The sequence below is a fragment of the Cloeon dipterum genome, chromosome 2 (genome assembly GCF_949628265.1).
Source record: "Cloeon dipterum chromosome 2, ieCloDipt1.1, whole genome shotgun sequence".
Taxonomy (NCBI): Eukaryota; Metazoa; Arthropoda; class Insecta; order Ephemeroptera; family Baetidae; genus Cloeon; species Cloeon dipterum.
This window is the reverse complement of record NC_088787.1, coordinates 9378349-9398286: the sequence shown is the minus strand read 5'-3', so window position 1 is coordinate 9398286 and position 19938 is coordinate 9378349. Positions and strand designations below refer to the sequence as shown.

Here is a 19938-nt window from a genome sequence, read left to right as displayed (position 1 = left end):
CAGGGCAACAATTTTAAAATAATTAGGATTTTTGGATGCAATAGCAGTTGTTGATCGATAAAGAATTTGGACCTTTTGCTTCAGTGAAAATTCAAATTTTTCAAATTTTATCCAAAATTTACAGCGCTTGACCACATTTTCTTGGCAGATTTCGATTCCTCTCGTCTAGATCTGTCCAAAGGCGTATATAATCTTTTAGAGTAACTCTTTTTGTTGTGGAATAAAATAAGATTTCAAGTAAGGAGACAGTCCTCACCATTTAAAAAGCATTCTAACTTTGTAGCCAATTTTCTCAAAAATTTAAGTACTTCTTAGGTCAATTTTGGCTTCAACTGAATCCTATGGCAAACAAGCATTTTCCCAGCGGGGGCCAGATTCGTGCGAAGCGCAGATATGGCGTCCGGTGGCGTATGGCGCGATAAAACGGTCACGTGAAAATGCGCGAAAAGAAAATTTTCGTCAATATTGTGACATAATTTGCATTACTTGTACTAATTGTGCCCTTTGGATCGTAAAAACAAACTCTTGACACTCGTACGGCAATCCAAAGAGAGCTTTTTGTTTCCTACATTCACACGCCATCTTGGATCTGCGCAGTGGGAACCAATTTTATCGCACATCTGGACCCCGCTGAATTTTCTAGAATTTTGCAGTATTAATCCTCTTTAAATATATTTGTTGCTATTATCTATCCAATAGGTTCAAAGTCACATATTCACACTCCTCGCCTACAACAACCTGATGAAGTAATTTGTTATTAGAGTAAACTTAAGTTTGTAGATTTATTTAATATTTTTAAAATAAACTCATTGTCGTGCAGTAGCAGTTTTCACACTTACTGGTGTAAATTACTAAAAGAAATAAGAGTCGCGCGCACTCTGCTTCAAAGCTTTTCGTGCTTTTTTGTATAATGCTGCCTACATCAAAGAGATGAAAATATAACAGAGGGTTTGCATCTGGTTTAAGGCCCTTCAAATTAAAAAAAAAAATAAAACGAGAGAAAGTGAAGCATTGATGAAAATGATTTAAAAACATATTCTTTGAAGCTGGATGGCCCAATATTTTGATTCAGGATTTTATTAACTAACTATTTTCTAGTTAATACTTACGACCAAAAAACTAATTCGTTAAAATGCGAATATTCTGTGATTTTCTTCTCAATATTAAAAATTCTCGCAAAATTCCATAGTTTTTCAAACACTTCAGGAATTAGAAAAGTTTCAACACAATAATTTTGAAACCGTTGCAGTTTTTCACGGGGAAAGAATAATTTACAATTTAATTGCACGGAAAAAGGACATTTTTCTTAATTAATTTGAAAACTGGCGAGACACCTTTAAGGAAGGAAAATTTGCTCCACGGGGTGTATCGTCATCTTGTAGACAGAAAACAAGCCGAGTGCGACAAGCACAAGGCAGCAGGCTTTTATGTATCGACGACAGACCATGTAGGCTGAAGAGGTAAACCTCTCTCTCTTCTCTCGAGCGACGAGTGTTATAGTATAGTTGGTGCCTTATCACCAGACCAGGCTCAAGCCGCGCTGCACAACACAAGAGAGCGACTTGTAACTGTCGTCGTCGCCGGGTTTGCTCTGATTACATTTTTATAATTACACTCTCTGCAATTAATTGTCATATCGCAACTTTGCCGAAGCGAGAGAGAGAGAGAGAACAAGAACGAGGAAAATTGATAAAGCGCAGAGCAGGTGACCGAAAATAAATTTTCTATTTTGCCGGCGGTTGGAGTGGAGGAAGGAGCAGCCGAGAAGAGGAAATTGCTGCAGAGGGATGGTTCACCCTCTTCCCTGCATCCCCTCGAAAGCTAATTTGAGCTCGCCGCCGAGCAGTCGTTTCCTAAAAATATTGAAAGACTTGCCTCAAACGACTGGAACTTGAGCGCCACTTGATAGTTTTCCTCGACCGTGATGCGCCACACGCACTCCTTACGGGCAGGGTAGTCATCCGGGTAGTTTGGAGACTCTAGGTGTCCTTTGTCCATCTCGAAGTCACCACCACAGACAGCTAAAATTAAATTGGACCAAAATGAGAAAATAATTTTAAAATTTTATTTTATTAAAAAATTCATCCATAATATTTAATTTATTTTTTTATTAACACAAATTTTTGGGCATGAAATACATCAGAACATTTATTTACTATAAAATTTATTTAGATTAGGGAAATTATGGCATAGTTCAACAAATTTTTAAAAATAATTTATTTTGTGAATTTAGGTCTCAATTTGCCAATTTTTTTATTCTACTGAAAATGTTGCTCAGCAAATCCAGATCACGAGTTTACGAGTGCAAGTCAATGAACTTGAGCTGATAAAAACAATTGACAGGATGCAGAAGAGGAGTTTGTCAGTAATGAGATTTAATCTCGCTACAGTCAACAATTGCTGAAGAGTGTCTTGAGCATGATAATGTGTTTAGAAAAAGGAGAGAGCAAAAAATTGTACCTTCGTAATACGCCTGGAAGCCCTGTCCGCCGAGTCTGCCCGACGTTCTGTAGGTGACGAGCATCCTGCTTCCCGACGACTTGATCGTCGTTGGGTGAGGCTGGCTGCCACAATACTTGCCTGAAAAAAAAATAGTTTTCAAAAAGGTTACAAAAAAATCTGAAAATTTGTATTTGCTTTTATGTTGATATTTGGGATAGACAAATTTAATTATTCAAGATCAATTTTTTTATTTGGATTTTAAAAATAAAAATACAACGGGAGCCAGATTCGTGCGACGCGCAGATATGGCGTCTGGTGGAGTATGGCGCGAAAAAACGGTCACGTGAAAATGCGCGAAAAGAACCAAGTTTTCGTCAAAATTGTAACGTGTAATTTGCATTACTTGTACTAATTGTGTCTTTAGGATCGTAAAAACAAACTCTTGACACTGCTCGTACGGCAATCCAAAGAGAGATTTTTGCTTCCCACATTCAGACGCCATCTTGGATCTGCGCAGTGCGAACCAATTTTATCGCACATCTGGACCCCGCTGATAAAAATATATAAATTCTTGCTTGTGAGATCTTTTGATTTTTCGCATTCAAAAGATTTAGTGGAAATTTGATTGACAGTATTTTGCTGTCAACGGCAGCCAATTAAATTTAAATTTTACTCGATTATTCCGGCTGTTATGATTAATAATTTGAATTTTATTTCTCCTTTAATTAGTTTTCAGCTATTCTGTATTATAAATTTATAAATTTTACGTTGGTATTAATTAATAAAATCGGGAGACTGACCAATGAGCGGTGACTTGTGCCAGTAGCCATCCCTGATCTCAATGAAGTCCCTGGTGCAGTCGTCCGATTCAGGCACGTCAATTTCCGTGATGTTCAGCACAATTCGCTCGCCATGCGTGGCTGTGATGCGCCACTCGCACTTTTCTGGCAGGTCTGACGGCTCCAGGGTGCCGAATTGGGGCGATTGGATTGACCCTGAGCTGTCTTGAAGCGTCCTCCCGCACTCTACAAAAATTTAAAATTCATCTTTTAGAAAATTGAAATATTTTTGACACTTACTTGGACACTTGTAGAGCAAATTGGTTTGAGCTATGTCTCCGTCACTCAGTTTGATGCGCTGTCCGATCTCAGGTCGCTTTTTCGACGCCAGCTGCTCAAAAGGCAGGATTGTGTCCAAATAGGAGCCCTGTTTGGCGCAAAATTTAAGACAAAATTTTCATAAATTAACAAGGAAAAACGTACCTTGGAAAATGTGTTTCTGGAATAGTGCATGATGGAGTCGTAGTCGTAGCTCAAACCCAAGGAGTTCACCTCCTCAGACGTCAACTTGTTGAAATTGTACTCTTGGCCTGAAATCCACGGAAATAATTTTACTTTTAAATTCATTTGAAAGGGACAAATTGTTTCAAAATCACTTATATATTTATTCTTGTAAATTTTTATTTTGGTTCATAGATTTTTTTCTAAGCATTTTTTGCAGGTAAGAAATGTCATGAGAAAAAACTGATCCTAATTAAATCTCAAACTTTATTTTTGGCTTAAATTGACAAGATTTACCCTAAAACTTTGATTTCTTTTCAACCTGTTAACAATATTGCTCAGGAGGAAATTTAATACTTGGAATCAAAGTCTTTAATTTAATTTTTTTGTCCTTTGTAATTTTCAACACACTTAAAAACTTAATTTATCAGAAGTCTCGCTGTCTAGACAAGATATGTTACAAAAATACATACATTAGCTTAATTTTTGTTACTATTTTTAATTGACCAGTTGAATAAATCCCTAGTGTCAGAAGCCGCCAACAGATGACGGAACCATAGATGTTCTAAAAAATTTAGCTTCAAGGCACTTCCGCTACGATTTCAGACTAAATCTATCCGCTGTGCATTCTTCACTTAATATGCTGAAAACCAAAATCGGTTCAGCCAATCGCCGTAGAATCAGCTATTGTTTTAAATAAAAAATATTTTCCAACGATTCTACGGCGAATGGCTGGACTGATTTTGGTTTTAAGCATATCAAAAGAAAGCATATTAAGTGAAGAATTCACAGTAGCAGGATTAAGTCTGAAATCTTAGTGGAAGTGCCTTAAAACGAAAGTATACGGTGGCGCCATCTGTTGGCAGCTTCAAACAACAAGGGTTTAAACAGCTCGTCAATTGTTCTATTATTGTTTTTTTGTTTAAAAGAAATTGGTATTTACTAAAACACTAAAAATAATCAATGTCTCCATTTTCATCTCAGAGGACAACTATTTTAACCGAAAACCCGATATAAATTCAACTATTTTTGTCCCAATATTGAACGTATTTACCGAAAAACAAATAAAATCCCCAATCCTAATTTTGGGCAATGCTTCCTGATAAAAAGGCATCTGACAAAATAAAATCCAAACCCTTTTAAACATTTTTAGTGTTTGAAAGAGATTAAAATTCGTTTATCTATGTATTTATTTTTCATTCACAGCCATAACAAACGATTTCCAGTTGATGTAACGCACACGTGTTTGGGCAGCAATCAAAGCGGAAACTACAAAAAATGATGTACAACACGCGCATTATAATATAGAGCAAACCACCGAGCCTGCAGAACGCGAGCTCCAACAACTGCTGTTGCTGCTGTTCGCGGGATATTAATAGGGAGTTAAATGTAATAAGTAATAATTCCCCAGCAGTTGATTTAGGAGTGTGCCGCCGCCACCGCGTAGTGCATGCACATGGTCGTAAAATTAAATCAACACACAGCACGGCAATAAATCAAAATCATTGTGCAGGAGTCGCTAGGGACAAATTTATATACTGCTTCTGGGTTGAGCATTTCAAACCCGATTTTTTGTTAGTGAGAAGTAGAGCGGCTGAATATTTAGATGGTTGAATATTTTCTAAGCTTCCAATCTTCACAGAACCACGAATTATGCAATTGTCAGCTATATTTGAACCGCAACCCTTGAAATTAACAAAACAGTGTTAAACACAGTACTTACCTTGCAAAGTGTTATAATGATGGTTTGTGTGAAGATAAAATAAAAATTTAAACAAGCTCAAAAACGCTTTTTGTTCGTGTTTTTAAGTTACAATAATTTTTCTTTTATTAAATTAAACTTTCATTTGAATTTTTAGACTTTTGTTTATTGAATGTTATTAATAATGAAAGAAAATAAAAATTTAAAATATATTTTTTTTTCTTAATAGAGTTATTTTTAAGTAAAAAACCTTGCACAATCATTTCATTCTAAATGCTATCAAAATTATTGAATTAATATCAATGGTAAAAAATATTTAATATCCCCTCAATTGAAGGACTTAAAAATTATGTTGCAATTCAAAATCCTTTTTTGGGAGATTCCCTGATTATTCTTAATTATGTATAAAAATATTTTTAAACACCAAATAATTTAATTCCAACAATTAATCTGTTTTCAATAGTTGTATGTATCCGAAACAAACTCTTTTAACTTTACAAATTGGCAATTTTAGTGCAGCGTCAGGCGGTGGCAATTTAATAAAGCACGCGATAAATTCAAAATTTAATTTATTAAAAAATCTGCGTCTACGTGAACGATCGCACTAATGTGAATATAAAACCAAATATTTCGGACCAAAAAGTCTTTTGATTAAAAAACTGACTAAGCTTCACCGCTTTAATGAAGAGAAACTTTGTAAAATACTCAATAGCTGATCTAACTTGGTGCTGGTAAAAAATGTGTAAATTTTTAATACTTTTTGCATGATATTAGGTATTAAATCTTCCGTTTCTCACTACTGGAATTTTTTTACAGAAGAACTTATTCAATGGCTCATGCTTAACGGCTCAGTTGATTTGAATAAAGTGTCCAACCCCGAGGATGCATATTAGAATGAGAGTGAGTGTGTGTTGTATCAGCTGTGCTCTGGGCCCGTTTTGTTGGCGGCCGACCCCGCGCGCTGTTTATGCGCCTTTATTGGGCTCTCATCTGCTCCCATTCGTACATTCGACAAGAAGAGCGAAGGCGTTCGCGTTCGATTCTCCTCGTGGCCTGGGCCTCTCTTCAGCGCCCCGTCCTTGACCAACAATGCAATTTAGCTGCTCTGCGCTTATCTCTCGTTCGCGGGGCTCATTATTACGGCAGCGCCGGACACGCTTTCCGGATTAAAAACAAAGGAAGCAATTTTGACTTCGCCCATCCATTTTTAGAGCCCCGATTAAGCACCATTATATTTTTATTTTGTGTCTAATCTAATTTTTTCTCTTCCCAATGTGATGCGATTATTTTATTCTACGTTTGGGTAGAGGAAGTTGAACAGATAAAAATTTCATTACATTCCAAAATTTTATCTGGAAACGAAAATTAACAGCAGTGACCTTTGACCTTGACCTAGGACATCAAAATTGGTGTTAGCTTAGCAAAAGAGGAATATAGAGCACACCTCTAATTTTGAAATTGCGCTTCTTTTAGATGAGATGATATACTGAATGTTTTCCAAAATTGTCCCATAAAATCCAGCGGGGGCCAGATTCTTGCGACGCGCAGATATGGCGTCAGGTGGAGAATGGCGCGAAAAAACGGTCACGTAAAATACGCGAAAAGAACCGAGTTTTCGTCAATATTGTGACGTAATTTGCATTTCTTGCACTAATTGTGTCTTTTGGATCGTAAAAACAAGCTCTTGAGACTCGTACGGCAATCCAAAGAGAGCTTTTTGTTTCTAACATTCAGACGCCATCTTGGATCATCGCAGTGCGAACCAATTTTATCGCACAACTGGCCCCCGCTGATAAAATCCGAAAATTTATGACGCAATCAAAGTTTTATTGTGAGGTTTTCCTAATTTTTGTCCTCTAAAATCCATGACATTATTTGTCGTAAATAATTTGCTGGTTTATCAATGTGCTAAAAAGTTGCAAAATTAGGCGTGTCTAGCAATTATGGACCGCGCGCGTCTGCAACAAAGTGCGTCGTCTGAGTGCTTTTAAAAAAAACAGGCACATTTCATCTCTCTAATTCCCGGCTCGTGTGTTCGGTCATGCACGGAAAACGGTCCCGCGGATTTAGCACTTGTTTGTGCGCTCGAGGGCATATTGTGCGATTTGTCATTGCCTCGTACCGGCCGGTGTGTAGAGCGTAGCCAATAATCCCGTGCACATTATTTTGAGTGCATGAGTGCAGCGGCATGCTAATGTGCTTGATTGCGAATCAATCACGTCCTCTCTGCACGAGATGAGAGCGCTTCAGTTAATTGAGCCACTCGCCCTCTCTCTCTCTCTCTCTCTCTCTCTCTCTCTCTCTCTCTCTCTCTCTCTCTCTCTCGCTCTCTGCTCTCCTGCCCAGCCAGCGCCGCCCGTTGCTTTGACATCGTGGAATTACGCGAAATCAATTGAATTGGGCTGTTGCAGCGCTCCAAAACGTCCCATTCAAGAGCACGCCACGAGTTTCTGTGAAGCCATCATCCAATTTGGACAAACATTTTTCGATGAATCGATTTTTTAAACTGGATTACTTTAATAAAGGGTTTGAATTTTAAACGACTCTTTTCCGACGAGTTCCGAGCAAATTTAGACGGGTTCAGAGTTATTAATTATTAGCATTTTTCATAATTCTCTTAGTTAGTATGATATTGCGGTACTTTCTGAGAGGTCGAACTCAGATAATTATAAAGGCGGATTTGAATTATTTTGACGAAAATTAAAAGCTTTTTTCTAGGATAAATAAATTTTGTTCCCAAAATAATCTTTAGAATTCAGAGTTATCAAAAGGAAAAGATTTAACAAGGTGTTTAAAATCATTACAATTTATTTATTTTACAAGTCTATGATTTTTTAGTTTTAAATTGTTCCTTTTATTTTTCAATCTAATTTTTCCAATAAAAAGGGGAAAACACTAGCAAAAAAAAAATCATTTATAGGCCAAAGTCATAAATTTCATAGCAGGAAAATTGAGTCGCTTAATAAAGGTTGAAATAAAAATATAAAAACTGAGTTGATTTCTAAAACAAACAGGTTTAGAGAGCAAATATATATTTTTTTTTGTAAAAAAGGTCATGTAACGTTCGTGGAAAAATATTAAGCTACGCACTGGACATATTCATCAATTTTCCCCTTTCAATGTGATTAACGCAGTGAGTTTTTTAATTTTGATTAAAAACTTTTGATCTGTACTCACCAGCATGGATGTTTTCCCTGACGATGGCCACGTGGTTGTCCCTGTCAGGTCGGGTGTGTTCGTGCCAAAATCCAACCACGTGACCCAGCTCGTGCACCACAATGCCGAACTTGTCACAGTTTTTGCCGATGGAAATGGCCTGCACACCGTTCCCTCGACGCCCGACAAACGAACAGCACCTAGAACGAATCAAATAATTGTCCTGTCAAACTTATAATATTTAAACAAAATTATAAATAAATCATCAGCAATAAAAGTAAAAACGTGATTTAAAAAAAAAATAGAATCATTTTTGCTATAAAAGTAGGGTGGAACCTGAAGCTCACCCGCAGGGTCTCTCGGTGAAGAGGATGTAGTTGGGGTGGTCGCTGGGGTTGCGCTCGACGAACTTGATGCACGTCATGTTCTCCCAGTGGCGCATGGCCATCTTGAAGAGGGCCTTGTGGCTGCCGCTGAAGTTGGTGTCAATGTCGTACGGGATGACGCCGTCCTCCCAGATACGGTCCTTGCGCGCCGTCGCCGCCCTCTTCTGCACACTCTTCTTCTCAGACCTGTGGCGGCCCCTGAAACACAAAATAGTATTTTTTTTTCAAATAGTTTTATTATGTATACAAAATAGCATAAAAATGAAAATTATTTTTCTTATTGTTAGGTTAATGTGTTATGTAGTACAATTAGCAGTTATTTTAACTGTTATTTTTAAATTTTAATTAAATTACCGAAAAAAATCAAATCGGCAGAGCTGCCCCTCTAAATCTTTTTAAGTTTAACTTAAACTGAAACGTAATTTATCCCAAAACCATTTTTGTTACTAAAATTTAACCACAGAGACGGTTGTTATTTTTTCAAATTTTTAATATCAATCAGGTAATCTTAAGTTTGTATTCAATGTTCAATTTTCTATAACTATGCTTGTATATCTATAGTTCCGGAAATAACAATTTGCGATTTAATATTTAATTCATAAAATATGATAATGTGAGCACAAGCAATAAATAATAATAAAAATAACATGTGAATACTATCTCCTACATATATACAATATAATAACGTAAATGAGTTGTAATATGATATATTTTGATTTAAAAAATTAAATTGAAAAAATAAAAAATAATAAAATTTTATATATTAAATATACTAACAAATTATTTAAATTAAAAGATGCGCTTGATGATTTATGTGCATTTTCATATTTTTGACAGAAATACTTTTAATCTGACAAATAATTGCCTGCGTAATGCGTACCACATAAAATGCAGAGCCATTATCGTCACAAACGGCAATCAGCGAAACTCAATTTGGATTTGTCTCGGGTGGAAAACGACTTTCGGCGGCCCGACAAAAAAGGGTCCGGGCAGCACTCGTGCGGAATTAAAAATAAGCAGGTCGCACATGAAAAGTGCTGATGATTACAATAAAGTACAAAGCGCGTGTGGAGTGTAGCGAGTTCCGCACAAGTGCTCTCTCTGCCGTATCACATACACACATTTTGCACCTTTTTGGCGCCGCGCGCGACCGAAAGGAACGCATATGTACACCCTTTTTCGGCTCTGAAATGAAACAGCTAGCGCAAAAACGCCCTCATTTCTCGAATGGCAAAATTTTTCGCCGTCCGTATGAGCACATTTCACACAGTTCCTTGCCTCTCTTTGAGATTAAAAATCTCAAGAAGAAAAATTTTTTAAGAACCAAAATTTTGATTAAGAATTATGACTCAACAGGGAATTTAAAATTCAATCCAATTATAAATAGGTATTGAGATAAAAATTGTAAATTAATCTTGAAGAAAATTTAATTAAATTCAGCGGGGGCCAGATGTGCGATAAAATTGGTTCCCACTGCGCAGATCCAAGATGGCGTCTGAATGTGGGAAGCAAAAAGTTCTCTTTGGATTGCCGTACGAGTGTCAAGAGTTTATTTTTACGATCCAAAAAACATATAATGCAAATTATGCGTCACAATATTGACAAAACTTGGTTCTTTTCGCGCATTTTCCGACCGTTCTTTCGCGCCATATTCTACCGGACGCCATGATATCTGCGCGTCGCACGAATCCGGACCCCACTGATTAAATTAAATAACATTAATTTTATGTATAATTAATTTAGACAGTTGCAGTTTTAAATGGAGCAGTGCCACCAAAAGAAATGTTTCCAATTTTTGAACATTTAAAATATTCCCTAATTTTGTTTAGATTCATGCAGGTATCATTGGAAGAAATGTAAAAAATTGTAAAACATTTATGTTAACCCTTATTCTTAAAGCACTCAATCGGCAAGATCGCGTTTCATCACATTTTAAAATTTATAAGCAAAAAATGGAATTTCTGTACAACAGGAAACCTTCCTGGTCTCTTTGCTTTTATTAACATTCAAATAAAACTAGAATATAATAAATAACTTTCAATCTAGCGATTTATCTGCTGAATAAATTTGTATTTTAAAACCCATCAGAAAAAGTCAAACTATATAGAATCAGTTTTGCATAAAAAAGCAGATTATTTTAAAGTCGAGCGTTGAATACGGGTTGCAGCAACGGTCGGCACGGCACTCGAGTTAATTGCAATAATATTTATTCAGGGATTATAGTGCCGGATAATCGGATCTCTGCTAGAGATAAATCCGACGCGCTTATCGCCGCTCTGCAGCTTTAATTGACTCGCTTTTAATTTAATTGGCTCTGCAGTGGTGCTGATAACTCGGAACCGAACTCGAACCGCTTAATTATTTCCAGCTTTCCTCCCTCTGCATTGACAGCGGGGGTGAAAAGTTCCTCCAGCAGGTACCAGAAACTCGAGCTGCATGCGAGAGGAAATGAGTAATAATGAAGGGAGCCAGGCGCAAGGTCAGGGCTGTTGTCAGGTGCGAGCCACTCATAATAAGCCGACTCTTTTATTGGGGTGAATCCGGCTCAGTGTATATCATCATTATCGTTCTGAAACTATATCACGCGCAGACAGAGTTCGTATTGCGTAAAGGAATGCTCTGTTTTTAATTTGATTCCATTACTGCTGTCATGGAAGTTTCTAGCAGCAGAGAGCTTTGTTTATTAGGGCTGTAATTTATTTCAAAATAGATTAGAAAAAACCCTTTTCTTTTTTCTATGGTCACGATTCTCTAAGCCGGAAAGTTTTTTGTCCTAAAATTTAATCAGAACTAAAATTTCCCCAGGTCTCCGATAGTAGCAGCTCCAAAATTGTCATGCTTTTCAACTGTGTATCAAAATTTCGAATTATTTCGTTCAAAGTAGTAGCCATTCACCGTTGCAAAGATTAAAACAAGAGAAATGTAATTTAGGGGCCAGATAACTTTTAAAATCTAGAGAAATTTGTATCCTGGAGATTTTCATTGTCGTGTTGGACTAACTTTAGATTATTTTGCACCCAAATTTTGAACAGTCCGTTTAATTGAAGAATTTATTAACTAATTGTTCATAATACAACGAATATTGAGTCATGAGTTTTTTTTATTTGAAACACTTATTTTCTTCTTAATTTAAAGTGGAATGATACTGGGCAACAATTGAAATTTATTTAAATTGTTGGATGCCATAAACAATTGATCGATAAACAATATGTTCAACAATTTGCAATAATAAAAAGGACCTTCCTACAATAAAAATTCAAATTTCGCCATTTTTCTCCAAAATTTACAGTGGTTGACCACATTTTCTTGGCATATTTAGATTCCTCTCGTCGAGATCGGTCCAACGGTGTATGTCACTTATTGGGGAAACTCTTGGTTTTGAAATTAAATCGGATTTCAAGTAAGGAGACAGCCATTGCCATTTGAAAAGCACGGTAACTTTCCAGCCAATTTTCTCAAAAAATTACAGTGCTTCTTGGGTCAATTAAGGCTTTAACTGAATCCTAAGGGGCGAGGTTATGCATTGGCAACAAGCATTTTCCAGGCTTTTGCAGTATCATTCCTCTTTAAGATGCGACTTGTTGGCTTGTGTGTCCGGCGAAAACTAATTTAAATTCAAAATCTCTCTCTGTTGCATTAACGAATTTCTAACAAATATCGTCTAACAATCATTAATAGCAATTCCCTAGATCAAAAATGAAAAAGGAGTGGGAGCTGAACTCCGCAACCACTACATATTTAAAAAAAATATAGACTTCTTCCAGTAAGCCATTCATACAATCATTTATTTAGTCTAATACTATTTCTTTTATAAATAATAATCCATCTAGCGAAAGTAGCGATAGCAGCAACACCGGTGAAAATTATTCGCTGCCTCGACAAGTTCTGATCGTGCAAGTTGAGTAATATGTATTAATGGTGAAATAAAGTGCTGTTTATAATAATTATGCAAATCGCAGTAGGGCAATTACACAAAGCCGAGTTCATGTCTTCATTACTCGGGCTAATTGCATCGCGGAGCGCGCTTTTAATTCGGTGATTAATTCGACAGTGAGTGCACTGTGCAGAGCGCGCGGCAATAACACAATAATAATGGAGCAATTCCGCTGCTCTATACGTGTCGTCAAAGTTGCTGATGGAAGAAGAAGAAGAACAAACACAGAGCCAGCATCCCAATTTTCTCCGCGCTGTGCGGCGGCGGCAGCGAGACTATACAATGTTTTATTCAAATCAGCTCTCATTATGCACAGTCAGAGTGCACTTTAAAATGCATCGCGCCGCCAAGTGGAGTTAATCAAGACTGTTATTATTGACAAATAAGACAATGGTGCAACTTAAAAGTTCGAGGCTTCTTTGTTCCAGTTGTAAGCCGGTTCTGATTGTAATGAAGCAAAGTTTTGTGACGCACGGACTATTTATTTTCTTTTTCTTTTTTAATGAGTTAAGATTTTAAAATACACACCTCAAAATCTTTAATGTAATGAGATGCTTTATAAAATGCAGAAATTCCACATGTTGCTTTTGTAGATTGAATTTAACAAAAATGTGATAAAGAGGGTTTCTTAATTTTCTGATAATCTATTGCAGATTAGAAGCCCGCAATTTTTGTTGTCCTGAATAATTCTACAGACAGACGATTGCTAGAGTTTTTTTCGTGCAGTTCAGCGGGTACCAGATGTGCGATAAAATTGGTTCGCACTGCGCAGATCCAAGCAGTGGGAAACAAAAAGCTCTCTTTGGATGCTGTACGAGTGACAAGAGTTTGTTATTACGATCCAAAAGACACAATTAGTACTAGTGATGCAAATTATGTCACAATATCGACGATAACGTGGTTCTTTTTGCGCATTTTCACGTCACCGTTTTTCGCGCCATGCTCCACCGGACGTCATATCTGCGCTTCGCACGAATCTGGCCCCCGCTGATACAGATAAAAATGCAATTATGTGCTTTAATTGAAACGAATAAAAGTTTTGCAAATTTTTTATGCTTGTTTTCGCAATTCATAAATCCCAAATAATGCTAAAAGATGGGGGCCATTTATCAATTTATCATCTACAAGTTTCTGATTTTAGGTTTCCCTTAGTAAATGCACAAAATAGACAAAGAATTAGGTTTCTTGAAGCTAAGATCAGAGCAGAAACAATAATGCATTTTGCTCAAAGCAATGAAATGTACATTAAATTGACTTCAACGAGAAAATAAGAAAATTAATATACATTGTATTTAAGTGTTTTTCTTATCTCAATCTTAGGTCATAGGGGCATACACGTGCAGCTAAAAGAATTCAATAATTGGTCTAATTTTGTTGTCAACAAGTTACTCAGTTTTTTTAGTATTATCTCGCCCACGTGTTTTAACGCTTGCACGCATTAGTTAAATTATGTCCAACAGTTTTATTCAAGATTTTCGTATTTTGCAGCAAACTAGGAAGCTTAGCAATAAATAATAGAGGATAGCTATTATGATTGATGTTTTAAAAATGATTTATTCGTGATTGTCACTTGAAAATCAATCGTTTTCTTGGACGAAATGTACCAAAGAGACTGTAGGTCGCTTCCAAGAGAGGGAATGTTTTATTGAACCCGGTAAAATCAATTAAAAATAACACATTATTTATTGTCAATAAGGTTGTGATCCTTATGTAAGTGCCGATAAAGATTTTAATGAGAAAAATTTAAATAACTTTTATTTGACTTTACCCGCCTTTATCTCAGCAGAGTTGATAATATTCGATAATTGAAGGAGATTATCGGGGAAAACAGAACAGGACTTACTTGTGCCTTCGTTTCGATTTATTTCTGTGTTTGCGGCGCTTATTGCCCTCCGTGTGATTCGAGGGGTTGTGTTGGTGTTGTTTGTGGGGGTGGTGCTGATTATGCGACAGGGGGTGGACGGGAATGGTGTGCTGCCGGTCCCACTCTCGCTGCAGGGCCAGCTGCATATCTTGCTGGACGTTCGGCAGTGCGATGTCTTCGTCTCTCCGCTCTGAAAAGAGAATTATATTTATGCAAAAATAATGCGAAATTATTGAATTTTTTCTAGCAAACGTTTAATGTATTAAAATTAGTTTGAATTTTAGACTAAAAAGACGCCAAATTTTTGTATATATACTCTAAAACCTGTTTGAAATTTTAATGGTTCACTGTGTGAAATAATATGCTCCATTTTTGTATCACATAAAAAATGTAACATTTTTTAATTTTAAAATTTTCTAATCGATGATTGATTCAATTAACAATCAATTGGTTGTCAAACGCAGAAAAAAACGGCAATGGAAGCGAATTTGCAGACGGCAGTTTGGTTTTAACGAAGTTAATGATGACAAAGTCGAACAAAAGGAATAATTAAGCCTCGCTGACTGAGCGTTTTTTCCGCTTTTAATGGTCGGCGCGTCGAGGGGTTGAGAGGAAGACACAGGGCGGGGTTTCGCACACTCTGTCGCTGACAAACAAACGCGTGAGAGAAAGAAAATCATCATCATCATCAAGCAGGCACATTTATGTCACGCTGACAAATTGGCCGCCAACAGCATCAACACGAGAGCTCGCGGCCCTTTTTTTTGTTAATATGTGCGTAGAGCGGTGCGGTGCGGTTTTTACTTTATTATTACTATTACCACATTGGCTCCACTTTTTATTTGACAGTCGAATGTTAAAGAACGGACTGCGACCGTCTAAAACTATGGTGTTTGCTGGAGTGATTCCTAAACGACTGTGAAATTTTCGGGAGCAGGCTATTTTTAGACTTTTTTTCTACACCTTAGATTGTTCTAGGTGCTTTATTCTTGCTTAACAGGGCAATGTTTGTGCATGATAATATATCTTTAAGTAAGGAAACGATATTGTCAGTATAGTATTTTAAGCTATGAGAAGATAACAAAAAATAAATAAAAATCGTTAAGTTTTTTTAGAAATTGTTATTCTTTTGATTATATGATGGTGTCAACAATTTACTATCAATTTTCAGGCATTTCCATTTAGATTTTTTATTTTCAATCCTATTACTTGTGCTTTCTATGGTGTAAAATATTTAATTTGACACGCAGAAATCTAAAATTTTATTTATTTATTTAATTATTTATCATTTGCCAAAGCAATTTGCAATAATTAGTGTTTAAAGCCACCATTGACTATATTTACGATTTTAATGTACCTCTGCAATATAAGGCTAATTATCCTGCCAAAATACGCATGCTTTTATTATTCCTTTCGACGTCCTGAAAATAAAAATTGTTCAAGACAATTGCAGTAGAATTATCGAATAATTTATTTCATTAGAAAAATATCATTTTTGCTTTTTACGGCGACTGGTGGACCGATTTTTGGCTGAAGTACATCGAAATAAATTTTGTTGAGTGCCAAATTCAAAGCATTAGGATCAGAATAGTCCCCTAACAAGAAAGATCGACTAAGTTGAATTTAAAATATAAAAAAACAAATAGTTTAACCTTAGTGTAAATTTATAAAAGCAGAGTATTTGCAGTTGTCAAAAACATTTATTATATATTAATTTAATAATACAATGTTAATTATTTTTGTAATGTTATTTAATAAGGTTGTTTAAAAAAGCAAAATTTTAAATACCTACACATGTTTAAATAATTTACCATTCAAGAACAAAAAAGTTAAATAAATAGTTTCTTCATGCAATTTATTATCAACTGAACATAAATCAAATAATGAAAGTTCTTTCTCCTATATTTGCCTCATTTCTAAAGGATTTTAGAGTTCTTTTCAAAATCTATCACCAAGACAATTTAAGAGTGGACGAATAACCGCAGAGTAAATAAAAATAGATCCCATATTATGAAAGATAACAAAGCGGCGTAGCATCCATTATGTATTTTGTGTTCTAAAAAATCCTAACCGCTTTAAGCGATCTAAAGGGGTGAACGCGGAGGCAAAAGACCCGGATTTTCACCTTGAAGTTGTCGTTGGAAAAACTGAAATCGGATAGCGGTCGCAGAGCAGAAACCACTTCTGCCTGATTAGGCAGACAGTCCGTGCCTGTCGTCTGTTGCGAGGCAAAAGTTGGCGGGTGTTTTGTTGTTTTTGCGTGCATGTGTTTTGGGAATGACAAAGGGATGCGTCGCCGCGCAGTGTAATTTAATACCGAGGCACGCTTCGCGTTTTTTTGCCAACCAAAAATGATGCTGCGCGAAAGAGAAAGAGAAAGAGAAAGAGAGAACGGAGAGCGAGACCTGGCGACGACTAAAGGGGTTAAACGTGTGGAGTGATGCTTACAATTTGTAAGTCTTCGTTTCGAGAGGGGCGCCTCAATGATGTGTGCCGTGAAATTTAATCCGCCACCGGTTTGAGTTTTAACGCACGTTGCACCGTCTTTTCTCCTCGCCTGCAGCCACCAACCAATAATTCTCCTAATTTGCTCGATCTCTCTTGCTCGGAGCATTTTTTAAATAAATGCTGTTTGACCTTTGCCCTGCTTGTTTATCCAACAGGTCAATCGGAGCAAACAAAATTATTGGGTTCTCGTACGCCGCGCGGCACGTGGAAACTGCACTGCACTGGTCTTTTTTTCCGCCATGGGTCAATCTGTATTTGTACTACGACAGATCGAACGTTTTGCGTCTAAACTTATCAAGGATGCGTCCCGTCAACGGAAATTCGTCGTAAATCGTTTAAATGAATGTAAATGTTGCTAAAAATGAGTGCAAATCGTTGGCCATCAGTATTTATTCAAAATAGACAAAACTTTTAAATGTGTCTCAAAAGACGAAAATGGGGTTAAAATTATTTCAGATCCCTGTATGGGATATTGGAAATACGTTTTAAAGAGGATTAATACTGCAAAAGCCTGGAAAATCCTTTTAGCCAGGATTTAATTTAAGCTAAAATTGACTGTAATTTTTTTAGAAAAGTGGCTGCAAAGTTAGTTTGCTTTTCAAAATGGTGAGGACTGTCTCTTTACTTGAAACCCTATTTTATTTCCCAACTAAGAGTTTCCCCTAAGAATTTAATACGCCGTTGCGGAAAGATCTCGACGAGAGGAACTGAAATATGCAAAGCAGCGGGAGCAAGATGTGCGATAAAATTGGTTCCCTCTGCGCAGATCCAAGATGGCGTCTGAATGAGGGAAACCAAAATCTCTCTTTGGATTCCCGTGCGAGTGTCGAGAGTTTGTTTTTACGATCCAAAAGACACAATTAGTACAAGTAATGCAAATTATGCCACAATATTGACGAAAACTTGCTTCTTTTCGCGCATTTTCACGTGACCGTTTTTTCGCGCCATACTCCACCGGTCGCCATATCTTCGCGTCGCAAGAATCTAGCCCCCGCTGATGCAAAGAAAATTTGGTCAAGCGGTGTAAATTTAAGAGAAAAATTGAATATTTACTATAGCAAGGTCCTTTTTTATTATTTCAAATTATAGAACAAATTATTTACCGATCAACTGATGCTTGTTGCATCCATTCAATTCAAATAATGTTCAATTCTCGCCCTGTATCGATCCACTTGAAATAAAGACTCCAAATATTTACTATTCGAGCCAATGCAAATGAAGTGCTCCGTAAAATTCCGAATTCGAGATCAATATTTTGACACGCGGAACGGTTCATCAATATTAAAATGTAAATTAAAGCGGCCGGGTATCCCACAGAATGAATTATTTTCAGACTCACTCCACGCTCCCCGTGGATGAAAAATCTGGCGTGCGTTTTTAATTAAAGCGGCGCCGCTTTTTATTATTAGCCATTTGGAAGTGCGGTAATGGCCGAATAATTTGCGCAGTAATTGATGTGTATGTGCGGTTATTATCCTGCAGAGGCAATAAAAATATGCCGCGCGGCCGTGTTTTTGCGGCCGACACACCAAATTAAAAGTCATCCTTTGTGTGCGGCACTTTTTTCCCTCTCTCTCTCCTGAGCACGTGTTCGAGAGTAATTATCGCGCAGTTTGCAACGGCCGCTCACACACACAAACACACTCACACACACCCGTACCATACGAGAGTAGAAATTAATTGCTCGCGGTCTGCTCTCGTTTCACCTGGAATTTCATTATCTCTCCGCGCGGCTCCAGCTCTCTGAATAAACAAACGCAAATATTATGGAGGAGAGTGGAATCTCATCTTTTTTCAGAAGGGTTTAATTATTATTTTGAATCTCCTTCACATAATCTGACACTTTTAATGTATAGATAATCATCGGGGTCCAGATCCGTGCGACGCGTAGATATGGCGTCCGGTGGAGTATGGCGCGAAAAAACAGTCACGTGAAAATGCACGAAAAGAATTAGGTTTTCGTCAATATTGTGACATTGTACTAATTGTGTCTTTTGAATCGTAAAAACACACTCTTGACACTCGTACGGGAATCCAAAGAGAGCTTTTTGCTTCCCAGTTCCCACATTCTGACGCCATCTTGGATCTGCGCAGTGCGAACCAATTTTATCGCACATCTGGACCCCGCTGTAGATAATTTAAATTAATTTCAAATTTCCTTTACTTAAAAAATAACTTCACTGATTGCGCGCATATTATCTAATTTAAACAATAAAATAGAAGCCATAAACCGAATTTAGTACTTTTGTGATATATTTGTTTGCAAAATGAGGTTCAATAAATTCTTGGCTTGCCTTAATTTATTTGAAAAATATTATGTTGGTTAAATTTGGTCAAATACACATGAGCAGGGGGGTTTTATTTAGAAGAAAATAATAAATTTAAATACATATCAACAAAAACAGCTCATAAAATAGTTAAGAGGGCATAAAAAATTAGACAATTTTTTTTTAAAGGCGAGTTTTACGTTTTATGCAATGGCAACAAGGAATATCCAGGATTTTGCAGCACCAATTCTTATCAAATGGGGACATTCAAGCAGTAACTGGGGGAAAACGAATGTATTTCTGGCCTCGGATCTGCATCATTTCGGTTTCTAACTGATTGTGAGCATCGGGGCACCATCGATCATTTTCAGGTCATTTACTGAATCAGCTCGAACACGC

The 19938-nt window shown here is 36.8% G+C and overlaps 1 protein-coding gene across 1 annotated transcript in view; it reads right to left on the bottom strand.

Moving 5' to 3' along the window:
- The window catches only part of tok (tolkin), a 34863-nt gene that overhangs the window by 4489 nt on the left and 10436 nt on the right, over positions 1-19938 (bottom strand). Inside the window, exons 2-9 of the mRNA XM_065478195.1 lie at positions 14744-14954; positions 8928-9164; positions 8602-8780; positions 3705-3811; positions 3522-3648; positions 3243-3467; positions 2461-2580; positions 1876-2021 (exon numbers count right to left, since the gene is read on the bottom strand). Coding sequence (XP_065334267.1) covers positions 1876-2021; positions 2461-2580; positions 3243-3467; positions 3522-3648; positions 3705-3811; positions 8602-8780; positions 8928-9164; positions 14744-14954 — 1352 coding nt within the window. The remainder of the gene's footprint in view (positions 1-1875; positions 2022-2460; positions 2581-3242; positions 3468-3521; positions 3649-3704; positions 3812-8601; positions 8781-8927; positions 9165-14743; positions 14955-19938) is intronic.